Genomic DNA, 24,414 nt, shown 5'->3' with positions numbered 1-24,414 from the left:
ATAGTCGATTAGCCACCACCTTCTCTTATTTTTAAGTTGGACACGTATCATAAATTTAATTATGTGAGTTGAAAATTTCTTTTCATGTGGTGGAAGATCCGGACTCAGGAGGATGTTGAAAAATGACATTATCTACATATAAAATGTTATAGTGGTTGATACATGAGAGAGAAAAAGAACAGTGCATGCCAATATTAGATCCACCATTCTTCATATAAGATTATATAAAGTCCTTAAGAGCATCATAACACTCATATTTTTCTCTTGATCTAATGTTCATCCTGACCAACTTCAGAGCACCTCAATACATCTTCAGGTAGTGTTTAAATATAAGTTAAATATATGGTAGGAATTCACCATTAGCTCCAAGAATATTTGAGCTCTTGATCTTATACTATGATGCATTAGTCTTTTGCAGACTGAGCAACCCTTCAAGACTACAATACTCATTTCTTTATAAACAACTTGGAAAAAAATATCAATTTAGAATTTTGATGAGGTTAGATGGATCTCAGTCATCCTTAGTGAGGCGTATTTAATCATTACGTAGTGAGATGCTCATTGAAATATATGTCGCACAACCCAACTTAATTTTAGATATTTCACCAGATTGTCAAAATCTTTTCAAGAAAATTCATGCGTGAGGTGGCCAAAATGTGTGAGAAAAGAAAAAAGACAAATGATTCAACATTGCAATAGGAATGTCATTATCTGCTCCGCAACAAATGCAACCATAAAAATTAAGAGAAAGCAGTGGAATCAATAAAAGCAAGCAAATTAAATATGGTTGAATGAGTAGATGGATATTCCATGTTGACTGGAGTAAGACAGAAAACTAACTATAAAAAACATATGATATTAGGAGATATTTGAAAAAAAAAAAAAAAAAAAACTCTCTCCTGCCATCTCTAATGAAAACCCAAGATAGCAGTTTTAAGAAAACCCTAATCAGGATTTGCAAGCTATACTGTCCAAGCTAGAAACCCTTTTGAATCCATGCAAGCAGCTACTTGAAAAGAAGAAATGCATCTGCAGATTTTTCTGAAACAAGAGGGAGAAAAGGAAGCGAGACCAAATACCAGTAAGTTGGAGTTTGATTCAAGAGAAAGAGTCTTTTCTTCTCGTGATGGGAACATTCTTAAACACTCCATGTTAGGTTGATATTTACAGAAATCTACCAAATTTAATGTACGTGCTGAGTCTTAGGTTCTCCTTTACAGTCCGAGCATGAGAAGAAAGTAACTCCCCTACACATGCCCTTTTTTATTGATGTATCGATCCAATATTAAATGCTTGAATGTGAGATAATTATGGACAAGGCCGGTGGCAGATAAGATCACCTGTTCTCGCAGGCAATAGGTTTGCTGGTTGGTCTTCTTTTGTCCCAACCTTGAGACCAAGGGGGTCCAGTTTGAGCTCAGTTCGTCTCTCGAGGTAGAAGATAACATTATTTTTTACGTCTCTCTAACATAGAGGGGGTGTTTCATTTTGTTAATGTTCAAAAGTAGGTCTTCTCCTCTTAAATATGTAGTGAAGAAATGTAAAAATAGTGTTATCTTCCATACCAAGGGTAGAAGATCCCGACTCATCCAATTTGGTCTAGTATTAGATCCACCCACTCAAAACCAAAAAGGAATTGTTTCCCCTCCCCTGGTTAGTCTATCACACAGGATGTATTTAGATTATAGGACAATGTTAATTAAACCGGCAATGTATGGCTTTGTTCCCTAGGGAGCTTAACAACATGGCTGACTCCTTAGTTCAAAAAGTTCTCTCATGTGTAGGCAGGACTGAGTGAGATTCAACTTCTTCACGGCTGTCTGAGTCTACAAACTCCATGTTGCTTTCCCGTATGAATAATGAAGGAACATTTGTCTACCCACAAAAAAAGAAAGAAGAGAAAGAACGGAGAGTGACTAATAATATGCATTTGTTAATGTTTTAATTTCCTGGAGATCAATTTGTATGTGAAACTGTTTTTAAATGTTTCTATGCTATGCTATTGTTATTTGTTTAGAAATAGACATTTGATAAACCTGTTCTAGAAGTATTTCTAATTGAAATCACAATATAAAAAATCTTGTTCTCGAGCAAGAGATGGTTAGGAGATTTGCAATGTTAAGAAGGTTTACGAGTGGGGGTGGGAGCGGGGTGGTCCCAAGTTCTTGTTCTCTCAATAAAATATGTCTTACATCTTCTTCAATAACTGTTTTTTCAAACTTTTTTTCCTCACTATTCATCATTAAAGAATAAAAGAACAAATCGTTTTAAAAACCACTTGTCATCTATTCTTTTGTTCGCTAAGAATAATAGAAGACCAATAGTCCGGTAATCTACCATTGGGCATGGTCTCGTATGCAGATGTGGCTCTCTTTCTCCCATGGGTAGAATTGAGTACTTTGAAGTTGGATGATCAAAGTTTGAATCCTCTATTTTGACTAATAAAGGATTGTGCTCTCCTTATTCCTCTTCAACATCATACATTTAGGATGTAAGTCTACCTCTGAACATTAATAAAGTGGACCATAAATGAACCCGCCTCATAAACATGTGTTTAAGGGAAACGAGAGGAGCACAATCGTGGATCTCAACTCCTCTTATGTGACGGTTGGAAATACGCTATCACAGATTCCCATTTATTGGTGCATCGGTCTCCCTTGGAAGGGGTGTTCAGGCCCTTGGATTAGGATCAAGATAGATCATGGATGTCAGGTAGAAAGAGAACTGAGAAATGATAGCGTGGACTGCCACATCAGCTTGGTGTGTGGGACCTAATACGCCCCGTTCACGTGGCGAATATTGACTGTGGGGATACGATCTAATTTCTTGGTCGTCGTCGTCTTCCCAAATTGTCAAAAACCACCGCAGCTCAGAGCTTCACGTGGAAGTACCATGCATTTTATGACAATTTCTTCTTCTTAAAATTGATATAAAAATAAACTTTTCCGTCTTCTCTCCTTTTCTTTTTGAATATTGACTTAGAAACCCCTTACCCCACCAATAAAAACAGAGAAAACCCTAAAATGTCGCCGGCTTCATTTCATTTCAATTTGATCTTTTTTCTTTTTGGGGGTAATTCATTTCGATTTTATCTCAATTACTCACAGAAAGTCATGAACCCTTTCAATGTTAGCTTCCCTCTTCTTGCCTCTTTCATAGATGTCTCTTTCCAATATCCTGTCAAGATCATCTTATCAGATTGTGAAGATATTGATATGCTCAAATCCGCCATTAAAGCAGACAAAAGTAATAATCACATATCGATTTCGAATCTCCATATATGAATATATTTTTTCATCGCGACTAAGTATGAGTTCAATTCTGTTCTTCAATACCATGCTTGAGTTTAAACAAACACAAAAGGAAAAGATAAAAGAATTGATGGAGTCACACCGGGTGGATCAATCCGGCAAGAACTGTAATTATTTAGAACAAAAACTTACAAAGCATCAAGAAGTGAATGATTGTTTTGTAATAGAAAAAATTGGAACAGTCTTGTCTTCTCCTTTCTGGCAAAACTCATCCTCTCACGCAATGAAGAACAAAGAGAAAAAAGAAGAAGAAAGATTTTAATACTAGGGGAGAACCTACATCCACAAATGAAAGGTCTCTTCCCCAACCCCTAGAAGACCAGAATCAATGGAGAAATTAACAGATTTTGATACCTAGGGAAGTTCCAAGTATTCCACCCATCTATCTTCAGCTAGCTAAGCATCTGGGCATGGCTGAAAACTGAAGTTGCAGGCTGATATTGTCCAGCAGGGAAGCCAATTCCAACGGGTCTTTTGCCGACAGTTTTTTCAAGTGATTGCACCTGTGTTTTCAGGAACTTGACATAGTGAATTGCTTCATCTAACATGGAAGCTGTATCCATCTTTGTACCTCCAGGGACTAATCTCTGAAGGATTCTTATCCTCTCACTTATACGTTCCCTCCTATGCCTTGCTGCTATACTCTGTGGATCCTTTGATATCTTCACATTCCTTCTCTTTGGTGGCTTCACTGACTCAGGGTCAATGTAAATTGGTTGCATCGCCGCCATTTGGAAGATCATCTCCCTCACTGCAGCCATTGAATTCTTCTTCTGTGATAAACTTGCACTTGGTAATTCTAATTCTCCAGTGTTCCGCAGCCGGCTAGGGTTGGGATTGGAGAAGATGTTTGATGCAATTTCTTGAGCTGAACTATCCATGAATGAAATGGTGGAAGCAGGTGGGTTCATTACTGGTGGTGAAAACACAAGTGGGTCATCAAAGATAGGTGATGAAGATCCAATACTTGTACCAGTAGCAGCACGCGAAAACTCCATTAAAGATGGTAATTCAGTACTTTCTTGGTAGGGTCCGCAGAATTCATAAAGCTTATTGTCCATTTGCTGCATCATCATCATCATCCCCATCTGATCTTCTGTTCTAGCCTTTATCAGGTCTACTTCCATGGGTTCCTGTACCTTTCCTCAAAATGGAAGAAAATAAGAGAGGATCGAAGAAACTAGTAATGAAACAGTACTAAAATAAAAGAAAAAAAGGCAAACAAGTTCCTGGATATAAAAATTAATGAAAGCAAGAAACAAGGATTGAGTTAGTCCACTGAGAAAACTGAAAGATGTATAGGGAGTTGTACCAGGACTTTGCAGAAAAACAAAGAAAAAGCACAGAGAAAGGAGAGGATGAGAGGATAGGGAAGAACAAAATGGAGCTGCTTAAGATTATGGGGAACCGACTCATCGATCCAATAGGAAGTCTGTATATATAACACAAAGTCATGGAGTAACAATATTATATTGATTTCTTTCCTTCCCCCATTTTCATCTCTCTCTCTCTTCTAGCATTTACTTTACTTTGAGAACCCCACACTCACATGATATGAGTCAGAGAAGAGGACTACCTGCGTCTCCTTCTTTCCTTCTTTTACCCTGAACCCTCAAGCGCCGGCTTAAGAGACACCTGCTAATGAGGGAATAGACAAAGGAGAGATTCCTGACCGTTGATATACTACCAGATGCATACACGTGTTGGCATTGGTGAAGGCGGCAGTGGCCAAGGAACACAGGCAACTACTACATTATTTCTCCTTCCTCTGATTAGCCTAAAATTGGTGCTGTGGTGGGACTACACCTTTCATTGTCAAATTGCTGGAGAACGCCTCTCGAGATGGATCAGGTGCTGGTGGTGCAAAAGCAAAACTGCTCCTTCTGTGCTGGAAATTGCTAACAGCTACTGTTTGGTGACCTACAAGTGAACCCATTACAGACAAGCGATCCTTCTTGGGGGGAAAGGTCACCATTAAAGCCTCTAGAATCTGTGAAGGTACTTGTGGTCATGAATGATAAGTTTAGGGTAGAAGTTTGGCCTGGTAGTGAGATCTTCCTGAGTATGAACAGGGATTGGACTTAAAAGATTTTGATTTTAAGAGGGGGGTCAAAATCAGAACATTAAGTTTGGTCTTTACCAGGGTTAACATTAGCATTTGTCTCAACCGATATATCCATCATGATCTATTCTTGATTTTAGGTTAATGTTGTTTAGAGTCATATATTTTCTTATATATTAAATGATTTATTTTTTTATATTAGATTTATTAGGACTAGGGCCATAACAACACCAAGAACAAGGCTAGTAGGGAAACCGACAGGGCAATTAGGGATGGGGACAGGGCCAACCATCCTAACCCCGTCCAGTCAAGGACAATTAGGGTATTAGTAGGCTCGGGTTGGTCCCTTAGGTTCAAGGTCAGGAACAAAAAATTTAGGCCCTGAGTGTTTGGACTGCACTAGGTTTAATTAAGAGTATTTAGGGCTTGGATTGGGTTTTGAAAAGCCTGACCCAGCCCATCGCTGTTTTGGTCTTACGTAAAAAGTTAGGAGCTGATGATAAACCAAAGCTCAATCTCATAACATTATATGACTTACTGAGAAGGAATGCTTCTTTTTGTTCTTCATATGTAGGAAAGATTTGTCTTGAGTTGTAAATTGTCATATACGAACACTATTAGTGTTATTATAGTGGATGAGGAAGATGTTAAGGTTGAATATCTTTGTAGCATTGATACATTATTAGGGGCAAAGCCAAGACTTAACAAGGGGACAAGTACTGATTTTTAACATATGGAAAAACGACTAGAGGAAAAATTTTAAAAAATTAAGAAAAAGAAAGAAAAATTTTCAAATCTTGCAGGAGGTGGGGGGGGGGGGGGCATGGCCCCAAGCCGTGGGGTAGCTCCGCCCTGTATATTATGTAATGGTAAAACTAGACTTGCTAGTAGGATTTAGTTTATGCTCATACATAAGAGAGAATCTATTCATTTTCCCTATTTAAATTACTGGAGGGATTTGAAAGGTATTTGTATTTTGTTTTATCGAAAAGAGCAAATGGTAAATTAAATCACAAATAGTAAATAGAGTGTGAGAATTAATGATGAACACAACCTCAACCATTACCATATAATAAACGCACCGCCTTTTGACATATGAAGGAAATTTTTTTTTATCTAAACTACTGAAACATCCATCTTTTGTTTCTTAGGAAGGTAGGATTTTATCATTCTTTGTATACCTACTGAACAAGTTGGAGAAGTTGGAGAATGGTTTCCAATCTAGTAGTGAAGGATAAAGGTTCACAGTAATGTATGGTTCCTCATTGATTGGGGTATCATAAACCCTCTTTAGAGTTCCTTTATGGTGCACTTATATGCTTGTTGAATTCATGTTCATCAACAATCCTCAACTTGAATTCAAAATTTGTACATGCTCCTAAAAAACCTCAGAATGATTCAACAACAGTTTTTTTTTTTTGAGTTTCTGATTATACCACCTGCACCTCCATTCCCTGGATAAGTAGCACATCCATGATGCTCATCAACTTATAGCAGCCATAAAGAGGCGAATAGTATTAACCTGCAGACCAGATCTCTTCGCAACTATAAAATCAGGTTGAGATGAACCTCTGGATTTAATATTGCATGTCAACTGGTTAAGTTCTACCCCTACACCACTCAGCACCCTCTCAAGAGGATTTACCCTCCCTTCAAAACGTTTGAAGTTCCTTCCTATCCAAATAGAATGAATCAAGACCAAAAAAGCTAGCCATTTCAACCAAGCACTTTGCAGAACCATATTCCTGCATGCCCTTAAAATTATCCCTCTAGCATTTGGTCCGATCGTCCAACGACTCCAACCGCAAATCGATCTTCCCACTGAATATCAAATCAACCCACCATTTTTTTAATATAAGAAACCAACCCACCATCCTTCTCCCACTTCTTCAAATCAAAACCGAAGAAACTTTTCAAAAGTTTCCTTGATAAGGGTTTATCAATAGTAGCCTAAAATTTCCCCCATAGATTTCCTTAATTGACTTTGTGCGTAATCTTAGAGGCAAACAAGAAGTTTGAAAGAAATAAAAGAAGACGAAGAGGCAGTCCCATCAACTGAAGACTGAACTCTGAACTGCAAATCTCATGTATGCTATGAGTCGTGACAAAATAATTTGGGTTAGATTTGTCGTTCATAGCTCCCTTGCATATTAAGGCTGATTACATTTGGGAATCAAAAGATTTTTAAACTCAGCAGAATGAGGACGGAGTATTTTGGTTGTATCTTTAGTCATGATTGAAAGAGGGTGATGAGGTCGTAAAATTTGATTAGAGTATAAGGTATATTGTTAAATGAAATAAAATCATATAGAAAATTATGTTTTTCAAATAATTAAAATAGAATGAATGAAATAAAAATGTACGTCTAAGGTCTTAGGTGATCGACGTATGCCTTCAATTCTCAAAGAAAAATTCTATACTACTATTGTACAAGTAGCTATATATGATGTATAGTATTGAGTGTAGGATTATTAAGAAGCATCATCTAGATATACCCGGTATAATAGAAATGATAATGTTAAAAAGGCTGAGTGGCAAAACTAGAAATAATAAGATGATGAATAATCATATTAGAGTTGGTTAGTCAGTAGTTTTGATAAGTGAAAGTTAATATAAAGTCACTTGAGGTGTCACGGTTGTGTTCAACAGAGGCTGTAAATGCTCTTGTGCGGAGTAATGTATTAATTCAAATTGAAGGAATTAGAAGAGCTAAGGGAAGACCTAAGATTTTTTCGCTAAAGGTCATTTGTATTAAAAAGTGAATAAATTAAAACCTAAGGGTCAAGCCTAAGATAACCTTAAGAGAAGTGACAATAAATGATATGCATAGATTAAGCTTTGTATCTAATATAACCACAAATAGAAAACAAAAATCTATCTAACTGAACCCATTTAATGGAACAACACATGTCGTCGTTTTGTTTTTCTTGTTCTTATTGTTGTTAACCTTGGAATATTTGCAAAACTGGGGAGGAAGCCATTACTTAGAAGGTTTTCCATTAGTCAACCTGAAGTGGTTAACAGCATCAAAATCAGAGAAGGCAATGCCGCAAATAGATGCTTGTTTCTTTTCGTCTCTCCATTAATATATAATAAAAACAATTCCTTAGGAACCCAGAAGACATAAATAAAGGAATCGTTCTCTGCAAATGAGGTCCTGATTTGGATAAAAGGAATCCAAAAGAGATAGATTTTGTTGTTGGGTGGGATTTCAACTTTGCATTATCACTGGATCACATCACCTTATCTTCTATCTCTTCTCTTCAACACCATTTTTATATCTTCAAGTGTTAGAAAGAATCTTTATTTTGAAGGAAAAAACTTCCCCACTGCCAGGGTTTCCTTCTCTCTCATTCATCGCGAACTGCAGAAACAAATTTAATATTGAATCAGTAACTGGGTGGATTATTTAAAAAACTCTGAAAGGTCCCCACATCTGTCTTTTTTCATGATCTTCATTTCTACTCACTCAAATGATGAAATGCATCTTTCTGATGGTTTGTTTCCACTTTATTTGAGTTTCCAACCTCCTCTCTCTCTCTCTCCAAGCAGGGATTGGTTGACAAGTATTACAGCATTCTGCATCTGTCAATGATGGATTTTTTTAATGCCGTAAGGTGGGATACTTACAATCTTTCAATTTAAGCACTTAGCTGCCTTGCTGGTTCCAAGTACCATATGCTTGGAGACTTGCAGAAACCATGACAGGATTAATTTCTGCATTATTTTTCAACTTCTGCACTCATGTTAGTTTTCTTTAAATGGATCATTTTTCAATATTAGCAGATGATGATTGAGCTATTTAGTATGACTTCTGGGTAACTGCAGATTTTGTCTTTATGAGACATGATCTAGAAGCTGGACCTGCAATTTTAGACAAGTGTCACCAACCATCTGCAATTTAGACAAGAGTCAATAAGCATCTGCAACCTTACCAGAAAAAGAAACGTATGCAACCATTAATCTAACAGCCAACCAATTAAGCAGATGGAGGGCCCTGTGATGTATACATAGAGGACCACGCCAAGCATCTATTCAAGTGAAAGAGAACGTAAACTTCTAAATAATCTCAGGCGTTTTGGTGCTTTAGTATAGTTGCCACAATGACAATATGGAAGAGGACAAAATGCAAGTTTGTTCATTATGTGGAAGTAACATAATACATTCAAACCAGGCTCCATCATTCAAGTGCTCATGTTCAAACTTAGTGGCTAACATCTATTTTTGACATTCAAAGAAGAAAACCAGTTCCATTCAAATTTCTAAAACATTCTAACCTTTACTAGACGAGTATGCTAGGGAACTTGATAGGGAAGAGATAATTGAACAAACGGTAAGGAGACTCATGATTCAAGGCACTCAATAATTTCCACCTAATGAATGTAAGTTCAGATTAAATCACAGTTGCTAAGATTTACTCACCAAGGCTCAGTGAAAGTAGCTCTACACTATTGTACACACGCCAAAGACAGGAATCAACTCAACCCATGGTTCTAGTCATAGAAAAAAATTCGAGGCAAACTCAAGTTCCGATTGGGTGAAAATGGGAAATTGAAAATTTTCGAGGAAACTTAAAGACTTTTTTGTGCAAGTTTCGAAATGAAATTTCGATAAATTTTAGTAAGTATTTTAGGGTGAGACTCATCATTTAATATAACTAGAGTATAAAGAACACATTGGTTGTATTTTGCTAAAAAAATCAATGTAAATATGTAATTTAATATACATAACATCAATATAGAATTGTTCGAGAAGTACACTCTAAACTTATCCACTTAAGTACATAACATTCAATATATAATTTCTAACTTCAAAACATAAAATACGAAGTAACTAACAATAAAAGGAAAGTACAACTCAGTGCCAATAGGAGTGTCTCGGTGGATCCATCATGTGAGTCGAGTAGTACCATGCTTGTAACATCCTCTCCTCCAACCAACGAACATAGACATCCCATGACATTTTATACCTATGGTTGTCAAAGTAATCGACAACTGTAACTTTATAAATCTAATCATTAACATTCCTAAGATAACCATCTGAGGGAATATACAATTTGGATAAAAAAGTCCTGATGGAGGGGGTATTTGAGAAACAAAAAATTGAAAATATGGGAAAACAATGATACTTGCAGGAAAAAAATCTCAGGTTTTCACGAAATTTCCCAGGCTTTCCATGAAATTTCCGAAGTTTCCATGAAATTTTCCATGTTTTCCACGAAATTTGGGAATTTTTTCTCTCTCATGAACTAGCTGGTCTAGCTTGGTAGAACCAGGTTTTGTGGTTTTAACAAATTTTGACAAAATTTCAATGGTTTCGATTGAAACTTGGATTTTTTTTGGGTCCCCTAGTTTTTCTTTTCAAGGTTCCCTAAATGGAAAATTTTGGTGGAAATTTTGCAAGTTTTGAGGGAATTTTGTTCCATGGTTCTAATGACCACAAAATTGGGTATTCAGTTTCCCTAGCCATCTCCACTCCATCCTGCCTTAATTACAATAGACCAACTCCTTTCTTAGGTTCTTTTCTGTACAGGATTAAACATTTAGCATCACATACTAATTAGCTGCAACAGTAAAACCAATAAATACTCTCACCATAGCAAGTATACTCAACAAGAAAGAGATGATCATTGCAAAGGTATGTGTATACAGTGAAGCATATAGACCCACCCAGTGCATGCTGCACAATTGCAAACTAAATTACAGGCTAAAGTTAATCCCATTCCACACATTTTTACTCGACCATGGTTATCGTCACACCCCACCCAGCCGGATCCGGTCATACCCGAATGCCCGTGGGGGTGATACACCGCAAGATCTAGGTTCAATGACAAATCCATACAAAACATGATATAGCATAATTAAATGGACAAGAATAAATCAAGTTTATCATACTAAATATCAAAACCGAAATAATGGTTACAATCATCCATTACTTCAAAATAAAAATATAACATCAGAGTTTTTTTGAAAAGAAAAGAGAGTAGTTTTATTCGCAGCGGAAAAATAAACTAAAATAGTTCTCTAATGGAATCCCACCCAAAAGAATAGTCTTGATACTGGCATGAAGCTCCATGTGTGTCCACTTCTTCTTCGGTCACTCCTTCAAGAAGATATACTAGCAACGAATCCTCCATTTGGAAGAAGTCCTCATAACCTGCAGTATAATCTAATAGAAAAAGACATATAAAAGGAATGGGTTCAACAGAACTCAGTGAGATCAACTCAACATCATATCACACATTCATTCTCAAGATTCCACACCACACATATAACATGAATATCAATAATGTAATTAATGACAATGATATGATATGATATGTGAATGATTATGCTCCTAACTCTATCATGAAGTCTTTATGGTAGACACAAGCATTAAGTCACACACCAGTCTTCTTTGGGCGGTCTCATCACTCTTCCCTCACGGCACTCAAGCACGTCTGTTGGGTTCTCCGCGGTTGTTGTGTAAAGTCCTGTCAAGCCATGGTCGGGGATTAGGTCACCACTCTCTCACATCACCATTGGTATAAGATCTGGCGCGTGTCAAGGATAATCTTAGGCCCAATGCAAAGTCATATGGTCTCGTACTACATATGGTCCGGATATTTCCCCTCACGCCTAGTGCTCTGTTGGTTCAATACCTTCCCACCTATGAATGGAATCCTCAATGGAGGCATCTGTTGGACCCCATTCATTAACCCAGTGGTCATCCACATATAATGGACAGGATGATCTCCATGTCCTCTCACGGGTCATTTCACGGGTCTTGAGCGTCCATGAGCCCTTATCTATTATATGCAACCCTACCTCTCTATGATGATAGTGGGCCCGCTTGACATACAGACCCAACCACTAACATCACGGGTTAACCGACTTCAATACCCCCCGCCGAAAGGGTAGTAGTACTCATGAGGTCACCTAACCAAACACTTCTAGACATGCCTCCTCTGGTATCCTATGGCAGAAATGCCAAAAAAGCATTCCCCATTCCCAACCACAATATAAGCAATCATATAATGTCACTAGGGCAATGGGTGAACCCACAACCCTAGTAGAAAATACAAGGTAGAAGAAATAATAATATTTCTCCTCTCATACAATCACATTCCATTTCATAACAACAAATATAGATTTCAAAGCAAGGAGCAACATCAGAAATAATAATAAACATAAATTATAGCAATTCATATTTAACAAAAGACATAAAATAACCACAAAATAATACTAAAGCAATACAAGATATCAATAATGAAAAGTAACTAACATCATTACACATGTAATATAAAGTTAAGTATATTCCTCACCTTTTACTTTGTTCTTCCTCCAAATCCAAGAATCCACTCCCACAAATTAGTGATTAAAGATATATTAACCTATTTATCCAAAAGAAATAATTATCACAAATTAGAGCCCATTTGGATTTCAAAGGATATCCTAAAATCTTCCCACAAAAACCCAAATCTGAAAACTAGGTTAAAAAGGGTAGTTCTCAACCTCATTAGTGAATGGTCTCTAACTCGCCACCAATTTGAAGTCTAAACGAAACGAAATTTTGGGAAAAGCTAATTGACAACAAAAGGATCCTACGGGTACCTTCAATTTTATCCAATTTGACCAAAATCAAAATGCCCCAAATTGACTCTCATAAATCACCCATGGGTAACCTAGAGAGTCAAATTCTAAAATCTTTTGCAAGGGGATAAACCATTACTCCCAAACTCAAGGGGAACCTTAATACAATAAAAGAGGATCATCCAATATACCAAACATGCATTCCTTTAAGATCTCTCAAAAGGAAAGAAGAGAAATTGCTCCCAAAACCATGTATAAGAGAAGGATTAAAGAAAGCTAACCTTTCATAAAATTCCCGCAATGATTTGAGTTGCAGAACACCTTTGATTGGATGAGAAATACTCTTCTCCTTCCTTTCTCCTCTTCCCAAAGCCTCCGCCTCTTTCTAGCCTCCAAAAATGTGTTTACGGATGAGATAAAACATAAATAGGGTTTAAAAATCCGAATTTCCAATTTTGCCCCTAAATAGAAAATGGGGTGGGGGTTGGTTCACCCAAACTGCCCAAACTTCTAGTCCATGGTTGGACCCCCAAACAAACTCCGATTTTGATGATTTTTGGCTTGTTGGAAAGGTCTTTCGACGATCTTCAATTTGATACCTTATTTGGGTCAATCGGATTCTCCATCACTGATCTACAGATATTCCAAAATTACCCTTTTTACACCATTGGGATTAATCTTCTCTCTTCACTTAAACTCTAGGAGAGTTTTTGAGTCATTACAAGGGTCATCTACCAACATTGGTTCAATTTCCAATCCTTCGGGCTCAAATTGAATGGTCCACAATTATTGCCAAATCAAGGCCTAGATTCTCGGTCTTAAAACCATGAGTTTAAGGGGTAGAAATCTGGGGATTTCACAGTTATAATCACCTACATGAGTTTTAAAGATTTGCTCTTGCCAGTGATGTCCCCTTGCTTTTCTTCAGGCAGTTGGTTCAGATCATGTTCCATCTCGTCCTACAATTGAATCACAAAAATTAGTTAAAGATAAAATTAACTAAAGCTATAAAATAGTAGTACTTCATTTATGATGTTATAACTTACAATGATCTCGTTAGCAATGGGGTCTGCAAGGTCACGTGTAATCTTGAACATTTCTATACGAGAGGGAGGTTCTTTATTTGGATGCTTTTGATGCTAAACAAGAAACTAAAATATTTTAACATTTGAACTTTTATAAACAACATTTATATTTCAAGATGCCATCATATATACCTTTCTCTCTCAAATTAGAGCAAAAAAAAAAAAAAGTCTTTCTAGTATTATGGAATGATTTAATGTTGGACCTATTATTAGTATTGCATTCCAAAATAACCTAATACTTTTTCAAATACAGAGAGTTAAATTAGAAATACTATTGCTAACATAACATATTGTTTTGTCACAAAATAAGAAAAATTCTAGGCATCATACCTAACTAGCTCTTGGTTTCATGTCTTGAGAAGTATATTCCATTGTTTTAATGGAACAAACTTATCTAGATGAGCTAGCCTCTCCTCATGTGTTCCATACTTCTTAAACACATTTACCTTCAGCTCATGCTTATGATCCTTCCATCTCTCACTCAACTTAATTTCCATCCATCCCCTATGATCTTTAGAGATATTGATAAGAGTTAGTCTAACTCTAGGCAATATAGGAATGCAAATGTCTAATATGGGTAAGAAATATGATAAAGGAAATATATCTTACATATATCGCTTATTCGCTGCACGATCTTTTAAAGGTTGTGGGATTTTCCAACAATCAGAATAAGATACATGTAGCAAGCTTGCAACCCTCGCTTTAACTCTAATCCAAGTCATTAATTTTACAGTTGCCACTTTATTACAAGGTTGACATCATTATCATCAACTTGTGTGTCAATTTTCCCCCTTACAAGTTCCTCAATGGCCTTGCCTCGAGCTAGTCCTCCCCTAGATTTCCTGTCACTTGAAATATTCAATTTTACTGAGATACATATATTGGCTATTAGTTCAACTAATATAAATTTGCTAAAGATGTTTAATCTCTTACCTGTAGACCTTGAACTCGAAGAACTTACAAAGAACTTGTCATTACTCATATTTGACAACAACTTGTTTGGAATAAGCAAAGTGTGAATAAGCCAAAAAATAAAAGGTAAAAAATAAGAAAAAAGAAAAGAAAAAAGAAAAAAGAAAGATGAAGCATAAAGCACAAGAAAGATAAAATCATCACCTAATCAACCAACTGAGACAGAACTATTAAGATGAACATGTTGTTTTCAGCACTTAAATGGATCCATACAAGAATATGGCATTTTCAGCCTTATAACAGGAAGAGTAATTAGTGGAGAATATCTGCTGAAACAGATGTGGATGATGGTTCAGAAACCAGGTCTATTTATGCACTCAATTCTTAAGAGCAGTGTAGTGATGGAAGTAGTGTTGGCTTGGTTCCCCTGCATTGATACGTCAAGTAGGAACCTTGATCTGCTGCATCAAATACTCTTCCCCAGAATTTTCCTTGAAATGCCCATTGATGATCAGGATCATTCTTCTCATTACACACCAGAGTAAATCCAGATTAAATGAATAGGGACTGAAGCACATTAATATTATAAAACACCAAGTTACATTATCTGACAACCCTTAGGATGCACTTCATAAATTTCTTATAGATGTAATGCAACTCTCATCAAGATTCAAATATTCTCTAAGTTACTAAAACAAATTAAGTTATAAAAAATTTGTACCTTCATCAATTTGCAAATTTTTCCAGCACATAGAATTCAAATTAATGCTTATGAAATATCCAGAACTAACAAATTCGACATCAGGACATGTAAAAGGAAGCATTATTTGAGTTACCTAGAGGATCCCAACAGCAATGAACTTATCAGGAATTGTCATAGGCTTAGTTTTTTCCCCTTGCATTTGCATAAAATTAAGAATCTCTAATTCAAGGAAATCATAGTAGAATAAGAAAAATAAAAAATGACTTAGAAAGAGAGATGTGAGGGGGACAAACCAAATAGGAAGTAATCAAAGCTTTTGTTGGGTACAAATTCATAGATAAGGATCTTTTATTTTCCTTTCAAGCAAAGTCCCAATAGCCTAACAAAATTGTAGTGTTGAAGCTTTGTCACCAGCAGAACCTCATCCTTGAATTCTTCTGCACCTTGCTCGAAGTTTTTTGAGAGTCCCTTGACAGAAATTTCTTGTCCATTAGGAAGTTCATCCAAATGACATAATTAGAAAGGGACTTATAAACTTCCATAGAATTAAATGAAAGGCACCTTCAGTCATTCGAAATTCATGACTAATCATAATTCTTATTTTCTATCATAATGAAATTTGATACTCAAGAATTCTAACTAATTTACTATAGCTTTATAACTTTTTCTTATCTCATCAACTTGGTGATGTTTATGAGGTAAGAAGTTTCAAAACTATACTAAATTAAATAGAAGTCTTGTGTCAAATTTCTTTGTGAAAAAAATAATAAAAATTTTTGATTAATCATGAGTTTAGAATAATTGAAAGCAACTTTCATTTAATCATTAAGCTATGCAAATTTATAAATCCCTCTCTAATTATGTCATTAGGGTAAACTTTCTAATGGACAAGAAATTGCTATCAAGAGACTCTCAAGAAACTCAGGGCAGAATGCAAAAAAATTCAAGAATGAGGTTTTGGTAGCGGTAAAACTTCAACACCGCAATTTGGTTAAGCTACTGGGATTTTGCTTGGAAGGAGAAGAAAAGATACTTATCTATGAGTTTGTACCCAACAAAAGCCTTGATTACTTCCTATTTGGTTTGCCCCCAACATATCTCTCTCTTTCTGAGTTATTTATTTATTTTTTATTCTATTATGATTACCTTGAATTACAAATTCTAAATTTTATGCAAATGCATGAAAAAAGAACTAAGTTAATGATAATGAGAAAATATGACAGTGAACTGATTCTGTGTTCTGTTGAGAAAATATGATTGTTTTCCAAATGGTTAGTCCTATCCAATTGCATCACTTCCAAACAGCGGAACCAGAAAAGAGAGGGGGTGGGGATACAACAGAGAAGAAGAACCTAAAGAAGAAGAGGCTGAAAAACAGGGGGAAAAAGAATTACAGTAATGGTGTTGCCAGAAGTGTGATGTACCATTGGAAAACGAAATGCTCTAAAGAGAAAGTAACCACCTTAGAGAAAACTCAGGAAAAAATAGAAAAAGAAAATTACCATAATACAAGATGGAAGAAGTTGCAGGAAGATGAACGGCTGTAATATGACGCTAGGTTAAAAGAGAAATGTTTCCAAGGAAATGATAAAAGCACCTACTGGACTAACTCCCCAAGAAGATGTTGTCACAGGATCTAGAAGAGTAAGAGTCTTAAGAGGTTTGCCACAGTTCAGTCCTTCAAGCAAGCGGTTAACTTCCAGCACAATAACTGACCAATAGATGATCAATACACTATATTTGGGATTTTTCTGAATAAAATCTATGTAAAAAGTTTATAAAATTCTTCAATTAATAGAATACTGGAATCAAACTACAAACATTCAATAGCACTCACAAAAACCCTAATTCCTGAACAAGAACCCCTGGAAAAAGATCCAACTGAAATCCATCAAACTTGTTAAAAAATCAATCAAAGCACGTAATTAACTCCCCCACAAAAACCCTAATTCCTGAACAAGAACCCTTGGAAAAAGATCCACCTGAAATCCATCATACTTGTTAAAAAAATCAATCGAAGCACGGAATTAACTCCCCCACAAAAACCCTAATTCCTGAACAAGAACCCCTGGAAAAAGATCCGACTCAAATCCATCAAACTTGTTAAACAATCAATCGAAGCATGGAATTAACTCCCCCACAAAAACCCTAATTCCTGAACAAGAACCCCTGAAAAAGGATCCGACTAAAATCCATCAAACTTGTTAAAAAAATCAATTGAAGCACGGAATTAACTCCCCCACAAAAACCCTAATTTTTGAACAAGAACCCCTGGAAAAAGATCCGACCGAAATCCATCAAACTTGTTAAAAAATCAATCGAAGCATGGAGTTAACTCCCCCACAAAAACCCTAATTCTTGAACAAGAACCCTTGGAAAAATATCAAACTGAAATCCATCAAACTTGTTAAAAAATCAATCAAAGCACGGAATTAACTCCCCCACAAAAACCCTAATTCCTGAACAAGAACCCTTGGTAAAAAGATCCGACTGAAATCCATCAAACTTGTTAAAAAATCAATCAAAGCATGGAATTAACTCCCCCACAGAAAACCTAATTCCCGAACAAGAACCCTGGGAAAAGCTCCAGGGAGGTCCATCAAACTTGTTAAGAGATCAATCAAAGCTGTAAGTAAGGTTTTCCGGAAGACATGGGGCTCAAGGGAGGAACTTGAGATGATGTGCTAAGGGACGAGAGATGAGGGTTGAGCGAAGTTGATTTTTCGGAATGAGCTTCACTTTGTGGGAAGGAGAAAGTCGAAAAGAGATTTGTGGGCTTGATTGGGCAAATAGTGAAACTTATACATGGCTCAAACTATCCATAGTAAAAAAAACACCTTTTAAAGTAAAGGCAACTATTTACCACTTTTAAGGATAACTCTAGTAAATAGCGAAGCTTTTACCACAGTTAAGGACAACTATAGTAACTAGTAACACTTTTACTACAGTTAAGCGTGACTATATGCAATGGAAATATGCAAAATCGCAAATAGTAACTCTTATACCATGGTTGTTAATATCCGTTCTAAATGGTTACTCATTAATACGATAATTTTTTACTGTGGCAAAAAAAGTGTCTCATCTGCCCAATTTTCTTGTAGTGCTGCATTGGCCTAGCATCTGTGGTGTTCTTATTGGGAAATGTTGATGACATGTACTTCTTTCTTCATATATATATTCTCCTCCCATCAATCTATCATTAAGTGATATTACAAAAATTATAGAAGTTTGGCCATGGAAATTGTGGTTATAAGTTATAACTATGCTCTTTTTTCATATTTCTTCCATCTTTGGACCATTTATAGTGATCTTTTGAAATCAAACTTCAGCTTCTCCAACTCCATATCAATGTTCACTAAAGAACCATCTTGCTGATTAAGCCAGAAAGAGAAGTTTTCAGCCATAGTCCGGAGTTCCCAAGTTTTTCAATACAACTAATTTTGAATAAAACAATGTTCTGATTCTAACATAATATGATAAAATCAGTTCTAATTTTCTTGTCATGAGAATATTTATTGGGATTCTTGTTGACCCACATTTTATTATTACAGGATTAAAGTTTGGTTTTGTTTTCTCATTTCTTACTAGGATAATAACCAAGAAAATCCATGATCGTTACTGAATGCAGCAAATAAGAGGATTGCAAGCGACACTTGGACAGGATCGAATTTGTCAAAACTACAATCAGGCTCCTCATCAGACTGCAGAATCATGAACACAATTAAGACTTGATGTTAAGAGAAACAGTTAAAACAGCACAGAAACAAAATCGAAAACAGAGATATCAAATTTCAGATAAGGCTAAAACGCCTGGTTGAGTTGCTCTTTGAAGGGGTGTTAATTTTGCTGAAAAACCCAACTTGATTCAAAGTTGGATCTGTCAAGGATAAAGGTAGAATTGGCAAACCACAATTCAGATTGAAATGGAAGTGCAGGAATATTGAAGTCAGCATATGGTAATGATTATAAACTGAACAGAATAGAAAATAACCTCTATCAAGTTCAAGTGTCAAAACCTTAAAGCAATCCTACTTGGCATAGGACTTCAATTGGAAAAGTGATTGGGTAAAGCTCAGAAAGCAGTGCACTAACTACACTTCTCTGGCATCCCTTGCCGACTCCACTGGCTTAGAAGACCTAAAAGAACCATAGGAAGATTTGTAGACCAATCTCTTAACATTTTCTTGGCTTATGGTAGTATGCTGGCAAAAAGAATGCCATCAAAGCTTTTCTTAAGTTGTTACAATAGGTATGTAATCAGGTCTGGAAATTCAAAACAAATAATGAAGGGTGCAATACAGATTGGAAAATTTCTGAAATCAGAACCGTATATCATCTCCAATATAGAAAATCTTCTGAGAGAACGATTGATGAATGGAAAAATCAAAATCATGACTGAGTAACAGAAGAACACACAAACAATAATGGCACAGAGTCTTCCCGATGCAAGGTGTCAGTTAGGTTCACTCCAGTAACACCTTGATTCCACAAGGAAGAGCACGGATTTTTGTTTGCGGCAGAGCGGACATCGTCCGCTCACTGCCGCGAACGTGACACTTGTCTATTTAAAATCCAAAGGCTAGAAATGAAAACGCGGGGGTATGAATGTAAATAATTATTTGGTTTTACACTTTAGGGTTTAAGTAATTAAATTTACAATCAAAACCCTCCAAATTGAAGAAACTATTCTCGATCAGATTTAGGGAACCCTATTTTGTTGAATCAAGAAAACGCTGTGATAAACCTTCCTTCTCAGGTGACGGCGACGGCGACGGCTATGGCAACGAGGGTAGCTGCTTTTCCTAAACCCTCAACTCTTCTGCTTTCAGGTAACAATCTAACCCTTTGTTCTTGCTGTACTTTTGATTGTCATTAAGTATGGTGTAACCCTATATCTGCTAGATGATTTATGCGAATCAGGTAACCTACAATATCCATATCACCTAGGATCAAGCTTTAATTCAAGAGTTTAGAGTTAAATAGAACAATTAGTCATGTACTCATTAATGATAGAAGAATTGGATAACCATCTTATAAAGTTTTAGTAGCTGATTTATTAGATCCATTGCAAAAGGTTGTGCAATCACTGAAGAAATTGAAGAATATTTAAGGGAATCTCTTAGAGATAGCCCGTTCCATTATGATTGCTATGAATGTACTTGATCAATACTAGAGTGATGCTATACTTATTGCTTCTTACCTTATATATAAGATGCCCAGTTGGATACTTGTTTTTAAATGTCCTAATGAGATTCTTCAGGGAGCATCTTCTTTTGTTATTCTCCCAAAGGTTTTTAAATGTGTGTGTTATGCCCGAATCACAACCCACTAGAGTAAGCTGGCTCTCCACGGCCTATGCTACATATTTCTTGGGTATTCTGCTATTCAGAAAGGGTACAAATGTTATCAACCTCCTTCCAGGAAAACCATTGTATCCATGGATGTAATTTTTCATGAGTTTTGCCCTTACTATACACCTCTCCAAGGGAAGAGTCCTAGAGGAGAGGTGTTCTTTCTAGATCTTCTTATCACACACCAACATAACTTAAGAGTCCCAGAAGAGTTTCCTAACCAGGGGGAGACTTCGGCGAGTATACTTGAGGACTCTAACCCTCACCCTTCGTTTTCTGAACCATGTGAAGAACCTATCCAGGGGGAGACTACTCCTGTGAGACACACTATTGAGGTCTTTCAAAACTAGATTGACCAGAATAAGGAGGTGCAGACTCATCAGAGGAAGAATTACAACCGGCTAAAGTAGGTGGAGAAAGGTGATACGTTACCATGAGTCTCCTGCTCCAGAATCAAATTCTACTATTCCCCTTAAGGTATTTTCTTCTGATCTTCCTATTGCTGTTAGAAAAGGGGTAAGATCTTGTATTCAACATCCCATAGCTAAATATGTTTCTTATAACTCTTTGTCTGACTCCTACCGTGCTTTTATATCCTATCTATCATCTATATCTGTTTCCTAAAAGTTGGCGGAAGCCTATGTTGACAAGAGATGGAAGGTAGCTATGGTAGAGGAAATGTAGACAATGAAGAAAAATGACATTTGGGAGCCGGTTACACTTCCTCCAGGAAAAAAAACATTGGGCTACAAATGGGTATTTGTGGTTAATTAAAATATATATGGATCAGTCAACAAGTTGAAACCTAGACTAGTTGCAAAGGGCTTTACCCAAACCTATGGGATTGATTATTAGGAGACCTTTGCCCTTGTTGTAAAACTAAACACTGTCAGAATTCTGTTGTCTGTAGCTGTGAACAAAGACTGGAACTTGCACCAACTAGACGTAAAGAATGCTTTTTTACATGGGGAGTTAGCAGAAGAAGTCTATATGGAAATCTCACATGGTTTTTCCGATGACAATACTGCAGAGAAAGTTTGTCGATTGAAGATGTCAATTTATGAGTTAAAACAATCTCCTAGATGCTGGTTTGGACGCCTCCTGAAGGTAACGACTTCTATTGGGTACAAGCAAAGCAAAGTTGATCATACACTATTTGTTAAGAAGTCAGGTACTAACATCACATTTCTCATTGTCTATGTATACGATATTGTCATCATAGGAAATGATGGTGAAGAAATTCAAAAGTTGAAGGACTTTCTTGGCAGAGAGTTTGAAATTAAAGATCTAGGGAAGTTTCAATATTTCTTAGGGATTGAGGTGGTTCGATCAAAAAAAGGTATATTCCTATCCCCAAAAAAGTATGTTCTAGATCTATTATCAGAAGTGGGAATGTTGGGGGTGTAAAGCAGTTGATACCCCTATTGAAGTTGGAGCTAAACTTAAAGAAAAAGAGGGAGAACCAGTGGACAAAGGAAGATACCAAAGGCTGGTAGGGAAGCTTATTTACTTGTCCCACACCAGGCCAGACATCGCTTATGCTGTAGGAATAGTGAGCCAATTCATGCATAATCCATATTTAGCTCATATGAAAGCTATTACTAGAATATTACAGTATTTGAAGGGAACTCTTGGAAAAGAAATACTTCTATCACTCACTGATAATATAAAAGTAGAAGCATACACTGATACAGTCTGGGCTGGATCTCTAGACAGGAAGTCAATTTCAAGTTATTGTACATTTTTTGGAGGAAATCTAGTTATTTGGAGAAGTAAGAAGCAGAATGTGGTAGCTTTATCTAGTACCGAAGTTGAATATAGAGCTATGGTTCGTGGAGTTTGTGAGCTACTATGGTTGAAAGGTTTGTTGCAAGATATTGAAGTCCAAGTTCCAAACCCTATGATGTTATATTGTGACAACAAGACTGCTATTAGTATTGCAAATAATCCGGTGCAACATGATCGATCTAAGCACATTGAAAGTGACAGGTTTTTTGTCAAAGGAAAGTTGGAACAAGGGCTTATCGGCATGCCTTTTGTAAGATTTGGAGACCAAGTAGCAGATGTTTTCACTAAGGGTTTGAAAGAAAGATATTTCCTTCCTATTGTAACAAGTTGGGCTTGACTAATATCTATGCCTCAACTTAAGTTGGATTCTACTAGGAGATCAATTAGAGTTTGTATATGAGTTAAATTAGAGTTTGTATTCACGTAAAATTCTATTCCTTGTAATAGTGTACTTTCCACTTAATTATAAATAGAGGGCTTGAGATCATTGATCTACAAGCCATTCTACCAAATACACAAGGAGAAAAAGTGAAGACCATGAATTAAGTGCAGCCAATACAAAATTGAAAAAGAGAAATATGGTATAGAGCATCTAGCGTTCATAGCAATAAGGCAGAGGGGCAGTTACAGCTGTTGAGTTCATTAAAATCATCTGATGAATTGAGATATTTGTCCAATGGTGGAGGTAGTAATGATACGGGCATTCTAGATGACGAAGCTTGAGTATTGAGCACTTTCCAACTGATTTAAAATGCATTTGCTGAATACTGAAACCATTGTTGAAAGGACCTGATGAATAAACAGATGTTGTTTATCCAAACAAAACGATTTACCTTGAAAAGTTCTAACCTATGAACTTACAAGTCGCTCATTATATTTTCTAAATGGAAAATGACCACCAAATACAAGCACCGATTAACAAAGTAAAATAAAAAGATAAGAAATTAATTAAGGAACAGATACTAACATATACATAAGTAGAAAATTACTTCAGTTGCAACATAATTAAAAAATAAAAAAAATAAAATCCTGAAAATAGTGGTTAGGTTGCTTATACTCAGCCCTCCCCAAACCCTACTACAAATTGCAGGCTTGTGCACCGGGTTGCCTAAGGGCTTAGGTGGCTCTCCAATGCATAGGGTCTCTAGTCTAAAAGGGTCAACCTGGTGTCGAAGGCTTCCACAAAAACAGAGTCCACGGGGAAATTTTCCTACACAGCCTTACCCTAGCAATTTTTGCTGGGAGGTTGTATCAATGACTTGACCTCAGGCTAACATGTGGTCCACAGAGCACAAACCAACGCCTGCCCCTGCATAAGATACACGTGTCCAACATTTAAAAGTTGCGGAAGGGTAAAAGAAACGAAATTTTGAATCAAGCAAAGTCTAACAACCTATGATCTCTTCGGTAGAGGGGTTAAATATAGGAAACAGGTAAGACTTGCAGCATTTTTGGTCGACTAAGCAAACAAAATCAGGAATTTCAACTTCTTTTTAAAGAACGAGCAGTAGAAAGTTGTGGAGAGGAAATGAAGAGTAGAGTGTAACAACCCGGGAGAATAATGGCGGATGTTTTGGTGAGGGATGCCAAGGAATTTCTCTAATGGGAATGCAATTTCATTGAGTTCCAAT

At 36.5% G+C, this 24,414-nt stretch overlaps 1 protein-coding gene across 1 annotated transcript; it reads right to left on the bottom strand.

Annotated features, from left to right (window-relative positions):
• Positions 1-3,416: 3,416 nt before the first annotated feature.
• On the bottom strand, positions 3,417-4,707 carry LOC149016340 (uncharacterized). Its single transcript, XM_089156976.1, has one exon. The coding sequence runs from the start codon at positions 4,436-4,438 to the stop codon at positions 3,704-3,706; it is 735 nt and encodes a 244-aa protein (XP_089013102.1). The 5' UTR covers positions 4,439-4,707; the 3' UTR covers positions 3,417-3,703.
• Positions 4,708-24,414: the final 19,707 nt, after the last annotated feature.

This window comes from Hakea prostrata, chromosome 5 (assembly GCF_041222555.1).
Source record: "Hakea prostrata isolate BN-2017 chromosome 5, UWA_Hpros_2, whole genome shotgun sequence".
NCBI lineage: Eukaryota > Viridiplantae > Streptophyta > Magnoliopsida > Proteales > Proteaceae > Hakea > Hakea prostrata.
This window is presented reverse-complemented; position numbering and strand designations above follow the sequence as displayed.

Bases quoted from the DNA above. Each gene is read 5' to 3' on its own strand.
- LOC149016340 (XM_089156976.1), bottom strand. From the start codon at position 4,438: ATGGAAGTAGACCTGATAAAGGCTAGAACAGAAGATCAGATGGGGATG.